The following is a 17657-nucleotide window of genomic DNA, read 5'->3' as shown; positions in this document are numbered from 1 at the left end:
TGGAGAGAAATTCTGAAATGTTTTCCTCAAACTAGGGCATTCAATTTTGATTTCGATTTCGATTTCGGCTTCAAACGATCATGAAAATACAGTAATCGAGAAAACGATTATTGAAAAATCATTAATTGCTCTTGAATGAAGGACTTACAGTGCATTCAATTTCTGTAGTATTGTTAGACTACTTTAGACTTGTATAAAAGTATTCAGTATCTTTTTTCTGTTGTATTGCTATCTTTAAATTAATCACTAATATAAAGTTTTGGATCCAGTCATAAACGTGTTAAATAATCGCAATTACAATATTGACCGAAATAATCGTGATTATGATTTTTGCCAAAATCGAGCTGCCCTACCTCAAACATAATTTCTTTATGACTGAAAAAAGACATGAACGTTTTGGATGATATATGTAAGGGGGTGAGGAAATTTGAATTTTTTTGTTTTGGAAGTGAACTAATCCAGTATTGGGTGCCTTACAATTGTCAATGTTTGCAACACTGGATTTTAGATCTGAGCGTGTCAAAGCTTGTTTGATGACTAAATGCGAACTCTCTTTTCCCAGGTCCCAGCATTCAGAGCAAGGCAGTGACCAACAGTCAGATGGACGAGATCGCAGCCAAGCTCGGGTCCAAGTGGAAGACGCTGGCGGACCATCTGGAGATGAGCGACAAGGAGATCCGTGTGATAGAGTCTGACAGCGAGGATGCAGAACTACAGGCCAAGATGTTGCTGGTGGCCTGGCAGGACCGAGAAGGCACTCAAGCTACAATGGAGAGCCTGGTCGCGGCTCTGAACTCGGCTGGTTTCAGTAACATCTCAGAAGGTCTCAGCGAAACATAACTCCACATCAGCAAAACTTTGGTTTTAAATTTTTGACTGTATATCAATGAAATGCATTCTTTACATTTTTGAAATAAATGTTCACTTGAAATGGATCCGATAGACACGAGAGTGTCAATGGCATGTTTATTTCACCGTTTATGAAAAGCCAGTAGTCAATAACTTATTACAGAGCTCAAGTTCTCTTACTCTGATTGTATTTGAGTATTAAGGACAGATGAGTTTACAGTGGCATTTGTTGCATGGTAGCTAAAGACAGAAGCAGTAATTGAGCATAAAGACATCCTTTCAAAGTGCTTTGATATGAAATCCACCTTTGATAAGTTTCAGTTCACTCACACACACATTAACATCCTTGTAAACTATTTGCATTTTTTGGGGGTGAGATCCCAGTATCATACAACCTCTTCTTGATGCATTTGTAAGTCTGAAACTTGTGGCCAAGAACATCTTTATAAACCAAGTCACTACTTCTCCTGCGGCGGGATGCTGTCTATTGAACGTGAACACCTTTTCACAGGCTTAAAAAAAAAATATTCAATGCATATAGAAAACATTTATAAAACCATTGCTCCAAGTCCAAACAAGGATCGGGTCCAGCAATCTATCATCCAAAAAAGGAGAGGAAAAAAAAAAACACCCTCAAACATGCCGCTTGTGTTGATGCATGAAGAGTTCAGGAAATATTAAGGTCATGTTTTGTAAAGACACAAATTTATTTGCACATCTATACAGACAGTGCTCTGAAATGGCAATTATGGTTTAAGTTTCCTGTGTGAACCGCTGTTACTCCAGTATCTCCAGACGTCGAGGGCCGTACAGAAGGACGTATGCTATATGCCAATCACCGCCACCAGACAGCTTCAAGATGTCCTCAGGGGTCACAACACTGACCTTGTCGTCATCAAACTTCACCCATTCATCTGTTCAGAGAAAGAGAGAAAAAATAAATACCTGCTAGGACATTAAAGCACTTTATAGCAGGGGTGTCCAATCCTACTTAACAGTTCAGCTCCAATCCTAAATAAAACATAAAAGAGCTAAGGTCTGCAGGATTAGTAGAAACTTCCACATCGTTTGCATCCAAACTGTTCAAAAGTACTGGCTTACTAACCAAATACCGCTATAAGTTTGATTAAAACATTTACCCCCGGTTTCACAGACATGGTCCTAAACTAAATTGTAAGTTTGAGCGGTTTCAACTGAAAGAAACTTGCACTGATCTTAAAATATATCAGTGCCTTTGTTTTGTCTCAAGATGCACACCAGTGATGTTTTTTTCTAAGGCAAGTTTAGAAAAATTACTTAAATGTCTTAATTGAACTATGGCTTAAACCCTGTCTATGAAACCAGGCCATAATCACTGCCGTTAATAGCATTAACCGTTTGTTTGAATACATTCCATTAACTAACTGCATTTTTACTGATAAGCTCCTCCGAAATATAATGTAGAAACTTTAATTTTCTGTAAAGCTGTTTTGCTATACAAATCAACTTTGATTTGAATTGAACAAAAACCCATCGTGATACCAGGTATAGACCGGGTCTAAAAGAGTGCGAGAGAGCCACGGCCAGCTGAGAAGAATGCAAAAGTTACAAATGCTTAGTGATGCATTGCTTCTAAAATTAATGCTACTGTAATGTCACCAGTAAAAATCCCACATTACTCATCCAAGCATGCAATCAAGATGCATTTATAGCAACAAATGCAAAAAAAAAAAACTATGCATTTTACAAATGATCAGTCTTGGGCTAATTACTCAAAGAATGTAATATAATACACATTACTAGTTACTACTTTCAAAAGTAATATTGTTACTTTAATTATTATCAGTCTTGGGGAGTTACTTTTAAAAGTAATGCATTACAATATTGAGTTACTCCCTAAAAAAGTAACTAATTATGTTACTTAGTTACTTTTTATGGAAAGTAATGCGTTTTAAATCTGGGCAGGGCTTGCTTGTTTTTTGTTTTATATAAAAAGTTCTATTTTTTTGCAACTGTAAAAGCCTTTTCACACCAAAAGCCTCAGGCTTAGAGAAAGGTAAATTGACGTCTGTACAGTAGACCGCTGAAGAAAAAAATGTCAACTCTTTAGCAGTAAAAAAAGAAAAAAAATTTGATTATCTTGTGTAATTTTTGCTTATTAGTTATGGATGAATTGGATCACGGAAGGTCGGCAGCAAAGACATCGGTTACTAAAATGAAATAAATACATAAAGGATATTTGTATTATTTAACATTTAATTGCAGGTTTGGATTGAATTTCAGTTTTTATTCATTTTGAGGAACATTGTATCAGTTTTAGTGAGTGAGATGAATTAATGCATGTTCACATTTATTCTAGAACAAAGGTAACATCTTACGATTTCTCTCAACATGGGGAGAGCTTTTAATCAATAAATGACTGGCGTTACTTCTTTGAAAAAGTAACTCACATATTTTCTTGTCAATTAAAAAGTAATGTGTTACTTTACTAGTTACTTGGAAAAAGTAATATTATTACGTAACTTGCGTTACTTGTAACGCATTACCCCCAACTCTGCTTATTACTTTCTGGCAACAGTAATTAATTACACTACTAGTTACATTACGTTTTCTTCACGCCCCACAGAAGTTGTAACTGTGTATCTTCAACATAAAATTATTCTAGAATGTTACTAGCAACATATTTCTACTTCATCATTTGACCAAAATCCACACTGGATCTCAGTCAGAAGTTATTAGAAACACTCAATAGTGATTAATAGTGACATTCAAGCAGAAGTGTTGTATTATTCTCTTTAATTGTCATGTGTAGCTTGAAGTAATTTCTCCGTTACCCATATACGATTATATTTTGTTGTATTTTATCGAGTCACGTACATTTGTAAGAAACTAATTTTCCAAGCAGATTTTTAATCTAATGTGCTACAACATGCTGATCAGAGGGATCTGGGTGAGATGTAATGCCAAAGTAAAGCCACAACTTACACAACAGCGTTTAGATCAGGAGCGCTCAAACCTGTTCCTGGAGATCTACCTTCCTGCAGAGTTCAGCTCCAACCCTGATCAAATACACCTGAACCAACTAATTAGGATCTGAAGGAGCACTTGATAATTACAGACAAGTGTGTTTGATCAGGGTTGGAACTAAACTCAGCATGAAAGTAGATCTCCAGAAACAGGGTTGGGCACCCCTGGTCTAGACCATCTTTTCTGCTGACAAAATCAATATAATGCAATATTTCTATCTGCTGAATGCAAGCTGCACTGGGGACATCACATGCATGTGCGAGTCGTAAAAATTATGAAAATAAAGAATTATTTGATTGTTGGATTTAAAATCAGCGGTTTTGAGGCATCAAAAGTAACTAAGTGACTAAGCTGTTTTATGGATGGTTACTGTAAAATTATTACTGAAATCTTATTAGTAATTAATTACTGCAAAAAGTAGAATTATTACAGTAACTAAGTTACTAGTAACTAGTTACCGCAAATGATGCATGCAAAAACTTGCTCTTATTTAATGCATGAGGTCTATGAACTAGGGATGCTCATAGAGCTGGGCGATGTGGCAAAAAAAAAAAAAAAAAAAAATCACGGTCGATATCGATAATTATCACGATAAATGTCAAATCTTTATAATCATATCTATCAATTTCAAAGGCAGATTTTTACTCTGGACAGTTAATTGTTATTTATGGTTTATTGTCAGAACAGGACAAATACTTTCCTAACAATAATCAATTGAGGTAGAATATATAAAACGTTTTTATAAAAAAATAAGACCTGTAAAATGATACAACACTTGTAACATGGCTCTGACTGTAAATGCAGAGTTAAAGTGATTTTTAAGTATATTTATCATTCAACAAAAATAAGAATAGACAAATCTTTTCAGCCTGCCAATCCCTTTGTGCAGCTGATATAACACATTTTGCAAAATGTTTTAGCTGTCTGACAATATAAATAAAAAATTATAATAATGGCTCAGGGCTCTACACTTACTTTTCTTGCTAGGAGCACTTGTGTTCCTAACTTAAATTTAAGAACAGTCAAAATTTTAGGAGCACATTCTAAAGAATAATTGAAACTCTTATTAAAAAATTAGCCTTCCAATTACGAGGTGATATTTGACTCTTCAATGTAATTTACAGGGGAATTTTGTTTTTTACCTTTTCATGTGTTTAATGAAGCTCAGAGGTGAGTGCAATCAAAATCATAAATTCATGTTGAGATTAATGTAAAAGCTATAATATAAACTTTAAAAACAGAAATATTAAAGATTTAAATAACTGAACAGATCTGCCAGCAGGTGGCGGCAAGACACTGATTTAATTACTGAATCATATCAGTCATCTGATTCGTTTGAACGGATGGTTCATTCGGGAATAAAGCGAATGACTGTCTTTATGAATGGGAAATTGAATCATTTCACTAGATTGGTTTAAAAACGCACGTTCATTCATAAACGAAACACGCTGTGTTTGAATGGAGATGCGCGCAGTTGTGACTTGTTTCAGATTACTTTTGACGACCAAATAGAACAAAATCAGGAATAGTGTTGTAGTCGGTCAATGTAAGTCACTTAATAATAACTTGTTTATTTAACTGCTGTATTAGATCAATCTCTCATTTACAAACCACCTTAAAATTATTCAAAGCTGTCACTCATCGTAGTTTGCGATATCACAAAGCTCTATTATAAACAACGACGCTTTCTTTACTGTACAATCAGTCTCTTATTTGCACTCCCTCTATACTTTATGAAAGGATTTGTGAGATCTGTCTGTGATACATTACTCAATGTTGCAAAAACACATAGAAACCTTTAAATCTCCGCTGAGCGCAAACACAAATATGCTGAACGGTTCAGTCGCACATGGTGCTCATAAATATTTTTTTACAGTCGCACGTACTAACTTTTAGTCGCAAATGCGAGTGAAATGGTTGTACTAGAGCCATGTGGCTGTAAACTAAATACTGCGTGCGGCATCCGAAAGCGCAGGCTGCAAAATGCGTAAACATTATCGAGAACTTATCAAACTGTCATTATAGTTTTATCGAAACTAAAAAAGTATATCGTGATAATTATCGTTATCGAATTATCGCCCAGTCCTAGATGCTCATAATGACCGTTTAACCATTAACCGACAGTAAGAATTTTAACCGATTATTACCGTCAGTTAAACGGTTTAAAAGGGTTTTTTCTTTTATTTTTACGTTTGCTGCATGGGGAAAGAAAAAATAAAATGCTATATCTAAGTCATCTGTTTACCCACTGGCGCGTGTCGACGTGCAGTGTGGCTGTACAGACATATTTCGCTTCACCTTCACTTAGTTAACTGATGTAGTATATGCAACACAATGGCAAGTGGCGATATTGGGTTGTCAGAGAGTGAATCCGTGAGTGAATGTATTCAAATTCTGAATGGTTTATAGTCTAGAAAGTGTGCAATAGGCGCTCCCGTTACAATCACTGGAAAGCTGTCACTCATCTTACAGTAGTTCATGGCAATCTCACAAGTTATTTAAAAAAAAATAATAATAAAATAACCTTTACACTGCACAATTAGTCTCTTATTTATATCATGCTTACACTTTCTTTGTTTTAATGAGAGAGTTCGCGAAAGTGTAAAAATCAGCAAAACTGAAACCGGCACTTTGCGTGGTGAGTGGATTGTAACATAGCCGCATCCGATTGGCCACTGAGATAATGAAATCATCAAATATGTCTGTGATTGGCTATTGCTGAACGCTGTAAAAACACGCGCTTCTCCACACGCATATGACAGTGGATGAAAAGTCCCGAACCGCAAATTGAAAGGGTTTTTGTGATGGTGTTTTTGTTAGCAGGCAGCGTTCCAGTCTATCCGTACAGCATTAGGAGACATGTTAAAAACTAGGCACACTGAGGTATAGGCTGGCCTGCTATATATTTTATGTCCGACGGGAAGAACAAGACCGCTACCGTTCTTCAAAGCGCAAAGGATTCAGTGTGTTTTAGTTTTGTCATCTTAATTAGATAGTTATGTTATTTATATATATTTAGTGTTGGCCTATTTATTCTTTTTTATTTTATTCTGATTTTCTCTTTTCTCAGAAGCGCTGCTGATGCGTTATAATTTGAGTATATGTGACCCTGGACCACAAAACCAGTCTTAAGTCGCTGGGGTATATTTGTAGCAATAGCCAAAAATACACTGTATGGGTCAAAATTATTGATTTTTCTTTTATGTCAAAAATCATTAGGAAATTAAGTAAAGATCATGTTCCATGAAGATTTTTTGCAAAATTCCTACTGTAAACCTATCCAAATGTAATTTTTGATTAGTAATATGCATTGCTAAGAACTTAATTTGGACAACTTTAAAGGTGATTTTCTCAGTATTTTGATTTTTTGCACCCTTAGATTTCAGATTTTCAAATAGATGTATCTCGGCCAAATATTGTCCTATCCTAACAAACCATACATCAATAGAAAGCTTATTTATTATTTATTATATGTATATATCTCAGTTTTGTAAAATTTAACCTTATGACTGGTTTTGTGGTCCAGGGTCACATATGTGAATACAGTTTTTGTTGTTGCTCTTTTGCTCTTTATGCTGCTGTTTGCACGTTAAAATTAAACATTTGCTTGTATTTTTTAATGTATCATCACTGATACTTGTGCATTCTATTTTTATTTTAAACTAATTTATTATTCAAATTGTATCAGTTAACGGTTAATGTTCGGACAACGAGCAGCGGTTGTCGGTCAGGAAAATTACCCGAAATGAGCATCCCTACTATGAACATCGCTTTGGTGTTTGAGAGACAGTAACAATACTTGACCTTCTTTCCTTTTAACCCAGGCGACATAGTGGCCAGATGAGCTGGATCGACCCTGATGCGTCAGAACCGCTTGCAGGTCGTAGTAACCACTGTTGTTGGAGCCCAAATCTACAGAGAGGAAAAAAGAAATGAGTTTGTAATCCACCTGCAGAGTAAAGCTTAAGAACCATGTCAAATTGGAAAAGATCTTTGCAGTGAGTACTTACCTTCAGAAAAACTGAAAGGTTCGTATTTTGTGTCCTTTGGAGCCACAATCTTCTGATTCTCCTAATAAATAAATAAAAATTAAGGGAAAAACTACATTTTACAAAAAGCTTTTCTAAATGCATGATGCATTCTCAGTTCGACATCAAAGGGCACTTGCTTTCGGCTTCTGCTGCATCTCCAGTTTTTTGTCTTCAACCTCCTTAAACTGTGACCTCAAAGGAACCATCTTCTCCTGCAGTTCAGCAGTGCACAACTCATAGACGTCCAGCATAAGAGGAAATTTGACATCCTAAAAGGAAGGAAAATTAAAATGCACGCCAAATAACAAATCAACACACCAATATTTTATATATGCCGACTCACTCCAGAGCAAATGACCTACCTTAAGGACTTTGGCATTCACAGACTCTTTTTCTTTGTAAAAGAACCGGACCATCTGAATCGTGAGGTATGCCGGGAGACGGCTGATTTTGGACTTAAATGCAAAAACATAATGAGAGACTGTTTAATTCTTCATTGCATTGAAGAGAAAACACTCTTTTGCTCAAGTCAGAAGATAAAGCATACCGATTTGATATAGAGGGCATTTCTTTGTAAGGATGGTGAGAATTTGGTGATGTCCTCCTGTAGCCTCTAGATACAATGAGGAAAAGGAAAAGATTAACAAGTACTCTGAGCACTGGTGCCACATCCAACTGTATGTACAGGACGTCCCACTCACCAATCTGAGTCCAGTGGCGAGATATTTGACTTCCTGATTGATGAAGCAGCTAAGCTGCAGCTGGCTCTCTGTGCCTTTAGTCGGATCCTCATCCTCTGACTCAGTACACTTCATACTGGACACATACAGGTTAAGGACCTTAAAATATTACACATTTTCATATGTATGAAATCCACCCTTCATTTGAGTTCGATTGACAGGCGATCTGACCAATCATAATGCAGAATCTGCCATTTTGTCCATCAGACAGGGGTAGATTAACATTTGTGGATTTAAACTTGAAAAATAGTGTGTACTGACATCTTTCCGTGGTTGAAACAAGATTCCTTCTGATGTTCATTTATGTTTATTTTGTGCTATAGCTACTAAAGAGGAAGTGATGATCCGTTCAGAGAAGCTACAGCGATCTGTCCTGACACATTAAAGAGCAACAACACTATATTTATTGTTTGAATTTTCTAAAAAAAAAGCTTCAAATGATCATGGAAATATAGTTATTGAGATTAAACTATTATTGCGCCCAATTCCGCCCCCTTTCCAGTGGTGCGCTTTCACTCCTCTATAAAAGCCTAATTTTACATGCAAATCAGCAAAAAAAAATGAAACATGACTTCCACAAAACGGGACGTGCTTAATTTATTAATGTTTCTTTGATGTTGTGTTTTTAAAAGCGAGAAAGAGAACTGATATGGTCTAAAGAGAGAAGAATTAATGACTATTTTTGTTTGAAGACTATAAAATAACTACCAAAATAAATGTTGGTAACTGCAATTTAGGGCTGGGCGATAAATCGAAAGCGATTCTAAGGCGCGTTTAGTGAATGAAGCCGGTACTTTGATTAGTAGTAAATCTCCATCACGTGCGTTCAGCTGCGTTCAGCTGGAGTGTTCAGAGGCGTAAATCACTGACAAGCTACGCCAAATCGAGCTCAAAATCGAATCGAATCGAATGCGATTTTTAGCGCGATTTGGCGTAGCTTGTCAGTGATTTACGCCTCTGAACACTCCAGCTGAACGCAGCCGAACGCACGTGATGGAGATTTACTACTAATCAAAGTACCGGCTTCATTCACTAAACGCGCCTTAGAATCGCTTTCGATTTATCGCCCAGCCCTACTGCAATTTGACTAAACTTAATAACTAAAAGTTGACAAGTGCAATGTCTTTTTCTCGACTAAAACTATGAAAGACTCAAATGACTAAAATGTGACTAAGACTATTAAGTAGGGATGCACCGAAATAAAAATTCTTGGCCGAAGCCGAACAAAATTGCACACTGCGCCGAAGGCCAATTACCGAACACGTTTTTTTGTGATTTCCCCCTATGTATTTTGCCATTTTTTTTCACCATTGCATAAATTAAATAGCCAATATTTGCTTTTTGCAGTTTAGTCTTGCTTTTCAAAAAAATAAAAAAAATAAAAATAAAAAATAAAATTACAAAACAACTTAAAAATATTTACTTAACACTGAACATTTAAACATTCTAGTAGACATTATAGCCTACCAACAAAGCATTAATAGAGCTGTTGTAATGACTGTTATCATTATTTTTCTTTTACTTTTTTATTTTACAGAACAACAGTAAAATTACAATAACAACATTTATGAATGCTGACTTTTATTTTGGCAGAAACACACAAGAAGACCTCAGTACTACTTTATGACAGCAGTAGATTTATGAATGATTCTCATCAGGCAGATTTTCCACATGCTTTGGACTTTGGCTAAGGAGCTTGTCCAGCGCTGTCAGAATAAATACAATTTGTGCGTGTATTAGACAACATAACGTTCTGTAGTTTATTTACTAATGGTTTAAGGCCATTTGGTGATTTCAGTCATCGTTCAGTAACCAGCAACAATCAGCCCTTTCTCTTCTCATGGAAGACATGTGATGCAATACTAAACAGTCTCATGCAGTCGGTGCTTGTAATGATTTTTGAGTCTTTCTCTGACAGTTTTAAATGCTTCCACACTGCGGATATGTTTGCTGCATTAGTGCGCGCCTCCATTTGATCGCATCTCATCATTGTTCGGTGTAATTTATTCCGTATTTTCTCTTATTCGGCCAAACACATGAAAGAGCTTCTTTTTTTTGCTATTTTCAGCCAAGTAATTTTGGTTGCCGAACATTCGGTGCATACCTACTATTAAGCATTTTCATCTCAAGATAAAGACTAAGACTACATCAAAACTGCCTGTCAAAATTAACACTGATTTCTCAAAAGAAAGAGTAGACTCTGAACCACCTTAACAAGACCAGGCATATTTTCGAATCTTCTGCCCATTACGATATACGTCACTAGAAAACACATTAGCATAGGGCTGGGCCGATAAACGATATCATATCGAATCACGATAAAAATTATGTTAATAACGAGGATAAGCTATAGACATTTTTTGCTCGATATGTATTAATGTATTAAGAGCCAATCACACAGCAGAAATATGTGACAGCGGCCAATCAGCGTGCAGCGTGCGTGTGCACGTCAAAGTACAAAGTTAATTTTCTACAGCACTTTGCGAAGCAACCTTACACCAGGACGACAAAAAAAAGAGAGTGGAAGCAGCGACGAAAGAGAAACTAACCTCGAGTTATTATCCAAAGATGTTGAAGTTGTCGACAAAAAAGGTAGCACGAATTCCGTAAGTGGTTTGGCTATCTGAAAAGTGACTCTCAGTTCAGCTGAGAGTTTGGTGCGATTGTTAAAACTGAAACCGAAAGCAAAAAACACACGCGCATTCAAAAGCAATTTTAATCCCCCTTGTTTACAGAGTGACTCCGCAATGCGCGCAAATTAGGCTACATGACATATCTAGGCTGTTATCAGTATGTAGACTATAATAGGTTGTGTATGTCTATAGCTCTGTATCATGCTGGAAATATTCCGTCTCTATTTGCACTTTGAATAATGAGAGAGTAACCTACTTTGATTATGGCTGAATTGTCTGCACTTAATACGATTAAGAAAGAGCTGTGTCGTAATTTTTTGATATTTATACTGTAGATTGTTTCAAAATGCAGTGGTTGCCTCTAATTTAAATAGCTCAACCTATAATAGAGAAAATAAACAATTGTGTTTATAATAATAAATAAGAAATAAATGTGTTACAAATGATGTTTTTACAATAATTTTATGTTCACATTTTGTACATTTACTCTCATTTACCATACTCTGTCACAACTTTTTTTTTTTTTTTTTTCATTTATTTTAGTAAGTTATTTTAATTTTTAAGGCCAAATCTGTAATCTGCTTTTGTTAATAAACTATACTTAATTTAATTTAATGAATCCTTTCATTTTTGTGGCTTTAGTCATTGTTGGGATACTATTTTAAAGCTGGCAACATCAACAGCTTATATCGAAATATATATCGTCATCGTTCAATATGGGAAAAAATTATCGAGATTACATTTTTGCCATATCGCCCAGCCCTACATTAGCATAATCCCCACCTGGCCACGAAATCTGAACAATCTGACCTGCCCACAAACACACAGGAGAACAACCTGAGAGAGTGCATGCTGGTATAGATTTGCACAAGAAAGGATACGTAGTTTCAAATTCAACACCAAAATACTGATCAATGAAATTCTTCTTTTTTGAGGCAGCCGCAGCTCCACTATCACCGTCAGCCTGTTAACCAAATCAAAAACATGCACAAAGAAGAAAATTACAATTATTTATGTAAAAAGAAACAAGGTTTTCTATTTTCTGCCTTTTTACAATGAAATTGTTAAAATATTTAATGATATTCTTGCCTCCATTGGGGTTTCTGATTCTTGAGTTTCTAATTTCTGCTGAAGAACCCGCATAATCTGAACCCAGCACTCATTGGCATCCTGGGTAAATAAAAAATAAATAAAAAAATGCATATTTTATAGTTTTTCCATTTTAACAGAAAATATTGTGATTATTAAAAATATGTGGCCAAAAATATTATTTGCTGACCTGCTGGAGGTATTGGCCTTGGTCTCCTTTTTCAGCAAACTGTGGGAAGGCCATGTGCAGGAACTGCAGCAGAATGATTGGTGGAATGCTTGACGAGGTCTTATCCATGGACTCGTACAAATCACGCATAGCTAAGTGAAAAATTCACTCGATCAAACATGCCGTTCACAAAAAGACTTTATGATTTAATACGACTACACAGCTCTTTCATCTTTCATGCATTAAGCTAATCTTGGATCTAAGTAACAAAACAGCAGAAATATTGTAAGCTCAAAACTAAAATGCAATGAAAGTTCTTCACCTGCTGTGATGTACTGGGAAGGTGCATTAGCTCCAGAAGACCGCAAGGCACCAGAGTACCTACAGATAAAGGAAAATAATCACAAAAAGACATTGGTGCATTATGCAAAATAAAATCTCTCAATTTGATATGAAGGACATGCCTAAATTGTACCTCCTGAGAGCGCCTTTGAGCTCAGGCACAGAGCGTAGACACTGCACTGTTGCGTTCATGTAGCATGTGTTGCCCAGATTTGTCAATCCGCATGGCAACTCCATCTGAACACGACGGAGATGACAGAAATGAGTTCACAGCTGTTAAATCGTGAAGGCTTGGTTCTGTGATTCCAAGAATTGTGTTGGCTGAAAACGTACCGCAGATGCAAGCTGCTCCTCCGTCATGTCCTCTACAAACATGGGTCGCACTACAGGCTCCTCAGGAAGAGCGTCAGCAGAGCCCATCATCAGAAGAGTCATCCCCTACATGAATCAAGAACTCACATTTAGAGTCACCATGAAACAGCATTTGTAACCCACTGATATTTGATAGTGTGACGCATCACTTAAGGAGGAAAATGGGTTGAACTTGATTTTAACCATCTAGAGTTTATTGGATTATGAAAAATGGGTGTCCCATAAGAGAATGAAGCCAGACCTGAGTTTGCAAGAGGATTTTTAAGGACTGAAATGCTGATGACACACTTTTAAGGAGGTTTTTTGATCAGGATATAGAGGATAAAGGTCAAGTTCACAGTTTAGTGTGAAAGCTTTTCAAAGCGTATTACATACACAACAAAAATGTTTTTCTAACTTAGATTTTTTTGTCTCTTTCCAACCAAAATATCTCAAAAAAATTTAAATCAAGAAGGATTTTCTAGAAGAGTAAAAAATGTTCTTGCTTCAAGCAAACACTCACTTAATTAAAATCCTTCTTGATTTAAGAATTTTTAGATATTTTGGCTAGAAACAAGACAAAAAATCTAAGTAAGAAAAGCATTTTTTGCAGTCTAGGCCACAAGTGCAACAAAAACATGTCAAGTGCATACAACTTAGTGAATGTTTGAGCACTCAAATCAATTAATATGATGCCATTTTTAACTATTTTTAACTTTTTTTTAACTATGATTAACAAAAGTGTTTTAATGTTGTTTTGCAGAGACCTTGTTATTCTGCTTTATTGCTTAAGTTTTGGTTTTCTTTTCTTTGTTTGGGTATATTTTCTAGTCCAGAATTTTTCAATGGTGGTGATACCCACCAGTGAAATCAATATTTGTGGTGTTGAGGTTTGGTGTCAGTTGGCTGCTATTGTTGTCAACAATGCATAAAATAGACCAATTCAGTGTTTCGTATGTGGTGACAGAAAATTACAGTTTTCAAGTGTTAAAAGTATAAAAAAGGTCAATTTAAGTTAATATTTAAAAACTAAAAAACTCAGACATTATTCTCGCAATACCGAGATTATATCTCACAATTCTGCCAAGAAAAATCAGTTCTTCGGTCTCTCTTTTCAGTTTATATCCCACACTTCTGGCTTTTTTCCCCCCTTAGAATGAACAAACTGTTCATTGTTGAGTTAAAAGGAGCTACAAAGTCTGAAATACGACATACAAACTTGCATTTGTGGGGAAAAAAGTTAGAATTGTGAGATAAAATTGGTAAATGTAAAAAGGTTTAAACAGTATTTCATGCTGTAACTGTAGGGCTAATATAATATGTTCCCTAAGAACTGCATATGTGAATATTATGTAGACAAGTGATTTAAATCAAATTTATGCTTTAAAAATAGATTAATCATAGCAGGTTTCATACATTAGTCTGTCCGTTTAAACGTCTGCGTTTCGCTTTAAATTGTGTTTTATTTTATAAAAATGATTTGCATTCCAATTCTGACATCCAAAGGCACAACAATACATTTCATCCGTTATTCCATGGATTTGTCCCATTTCACTCCACTTGTTACCAGTGTTTTTCTGGAAATTGGTCTATAAGACCAGGAACATGTATTAAAGGAGATGTTCACAATTTACCCACCCCCTTTTTATCCAAGATGTTCATGTCTTTCTTTTTCTCAGTCGTAAAGATTTTTTATTTTATTTTTTTTTTTTGAGGAAAACAGTAAAGGATTTCTTTCTATATAGTGGACCTTCTATAGTGCCAATGAGTTTGAACTTCCAAAACGCAGTTTAAATGGGCTCTAAAGAAAGGGTCTAAACTTATACTTTTTTTTTGTTTTTCTAAAACAAAATATACACTGCAAATGCTCGTCTTGGCCTAGCTCTGCGTGAACTGTGTATTCCTGTTCAAGACAGTTAGGGTATGTCTAAAAACTCCCATCTCATTTTATTTTCCAACATCAAAATCGTCCTACATCGCTGTTTTACATTTTGTTGTAAATGGTATTTGATCTCCTTTGCACGTTCACTTTGTAAACACTGGGTTGGCACTTCTGCAGCAATGTAGGGCAATTTTGAAGTTTGAGGAGAAAAAGAGTTGGGAGTTTTTCGACATGCCTTAACTGTTTTAAGGTGCATGCAGAGCTAGAGAAGATGAGCTGGGATCGGCTGGGATCGTTTAGAGCCCTTTAAAGCTGCATTTAAACTGCATTTTGGAAGTTCAAACTCATGAGCACCATAGAAGTCCACTTTAAGGAAAGAAATCCTGAAATGTTTTCCTCAAAAATATTTTTTTATGACTGAAGACAGACAGACATGAAAGGGGTAAATCATCTGCAAATTTTTATTCTGGACGCAAACTTCTCCTTAAATAAACAAAATAACAAACAACACTGATTTTAAGGTGTACTACTGGATAAACTCGTTTGGATCACGTCCTTTCAAGTTTGACTAATAAATGCTGAATTCTGATTACAGGACAAAACTTAATTTTCGTACATAAAATAGATTTAGCCACACACTTACATTTTTCAACTTGATGTTGCCCCACTCGTCATCCTGGTGAACAAAAGTAAAACAAGTCACACACCTGCAAACACAAGGGGAAAGCAAATACTAACATTCTCAATTACAGTTCACAGACAGTACCTTCAGCGTTCCGCCTTTCACCATGACTTTCTGTCTCTCCGGCTGAACCCCCGTCAGAGCGAAAAGCTGGGCTTTGAACACCATGGGTGGCTCCTCTGTATTCAGCTCCACCGCATCAAACTTCTCCTTCCCCCATTTCACATTCACTAATATTCCAAAAACAAATGAAGACAGATCAATGATATGGCTAAATCATTCAGAGACACAAATTTCTATTCTATGGAGTCTCCACAGGACTGTGCATTTTGGACGTCTGCCTCGAATGAACTCATCAGTTCAGTACTGCATAACCTGAGCTGGGTGCGTCCAGTCGACCCTTTTCACCAACACTGATTTTCAGAATTATCAACAAAGTTATTAATCATTAACTTGTGCTGGCGTTAAGCTAACTAGTTAACACTAATGAGAGGCTGTTTCTAATACAAGGTCAACGATAAATTGTGAAAATGTAATCATAGATATTTATTTTGCTGTTGGAGTGAAAAAAACATTTGCCACAGTGAAGTCTCATTCATCGTGATACTAGTTTACCAATCTCTGACGACTTTGCTTTAGAAAATGCAGAAATGTGTAAAAGGTCCATAAAGGAAAGGTGAAGCTCCAGGACGAGATTTGAAAACACCAGAGAAAATAATCCATAATCTTCCATTCACCTTCACGTCTTTTAAACATTAAGATTTTTATTTCTCCTTGTTTGGGAATTAAATATCCCTAGCACAATAGCCTAAAACTGCATGTGCATCATTATATGTCATGTGGGACTGTACTGACATGTCATCAAAACATGAAAGCCAGAAAGAAAAGAAAAGAAAATTGTGTGGTGTTCCTCACATAAAACTAATTTATACACAAGTGGATTACCTTTATGAAGCATTTTCCCAATTTCTGCAGATTTGTTTTCAAATAAAAAGCTTTAACATTTTGCAAAACATCTCCTTTTTTGTTCTATGTAAGAATTTTAGTTTTGGAATAAGTAGTAAATAATGACAAGTTGACATTTTAGATGTACTATTCCTTTAAATGTTTGTTTGAAACCACATAAACAAAAACTGTCCAATGTAGTCTACAAGCAAAGTGTAGAAATAAACATAGCTTTAACATATCTATCGCTAGAATTACATTAAAATGAACTAGTAACTCTATCATGTAGTACACTAGACAAGCTAGCCATGATGCATCAAATTTAAAACTTACAGTCAATTCTTCATAAATGTAGGCGTAATGTCTGTACATACTGTTCAATAACACTGTATGTTAATTGAAAAGTGTTAGAAGTTTTAAAAGCACATTTTAGTAAAGTGTGATCCGCCTAGCCGGCATGATAACATGCTGCATCACTACTAAGTCTGAACACTATATTTCAGAGCACAAACATTTATATAAAACAAACACCTAAATAAAAGACACACAAGAACGCTTGTGGTAGTATTTCTGCTTCTTGTTTAGCTTTCCCCCGGTTTTAAAACAGAAACTATCAATTCGAGGCCTGAAGCTAATGTCTAATGCTAACGGCGCTGCTTCTTGTCACGCATCTCTTATCGTTTAAAGACTAACTATGATTTATGTAAAATCATGTTGTAGACAGACCTGTAAATACGGGCATCTTTCTGTGTACTTGTCCTTTATTCAGCTCAACTCCAAAGGCCGGGTTTAAGTTGGGGTGCGGAAGATTTGAGTGTCTTCTAACTTCATTCAAACAGCAGCCCACAATGACGCTGCAACTGCATGATGACTAGATCGATGAGCTCGACGAGCGACTAAGTAAACTTCATAGGAAATTACTATGGCGAGGGATTGGG

General features: G+C 35.9%; 2 protein-coding genes across 2 annotated transcripts in view; one reads left to right on the top strand and one right to left on the bottom strand.

The window, feature by feature from the left end:
• thoc1 (THO complex 1) overlaps positions 1-935 on the top strand; it is a 13406-nt gene extending 12471 nt beyond the window's left edge. Inside the window, exon 21 of the mRNA XM_073849169.1 lies at positions 563-935. Coding sequence (XP_073705270.1) covers positions 563-840 — 278 coding nt within the window. The 3' untranslated portion in view covers positions 841-935. The remainder of the gene's footprint in view (positions 1-562) is intronic.
• On the bottom strand, positions 936-17657 carry usp14 (ubiquitin specific peptidase 14 (tRNA-guanine transglycosylase)). Its single transcript, XM_073849170.1, has 16 exons — positions 17446-17657; positions 15859-16004; positions 15736-15768; positions 13193-13297; positions 12993-13096; positions 12840-12898; positions 12539-12669; positions 12349-12429; positions 12141-12223; positions 8588-8702; positions 8434-8499; positions 8249-8341; positions 8024-8155; positions 7866-7926; positions 7660-7767; positions 936-1763 (listed from the first exon to the last, which is right to left on the bottom strand). Exons 1-16 carry the CDS (start codon positions 17459-17461, stop codon positions 1627-1629), a joined length of 1470 nt encoding a protein of 489 aa, XP_073705271.1. The 5' UTR covers positions 17462-17657; the 3' UTR covers positions 936-1626.

The sequence above is a fragment of the Garra rufa genome, chromosome 10 (genome assembly GCF_049309525.1).
Source record: "Garra rufa chromosome 10, GarRuf1.0, whole genome shotgun sequence".
In the NCBI taxonomy this organism is placed as follows: domain Eukaryota; kingdom Metazoa; phylum Chordata; class Actinopteri; order Cypriniformes; family Cyprinidae; genus Garra; species Garra rufa.
This window is presented reverse-complemented; position numbering and strand designations above follow the sequence as displayed.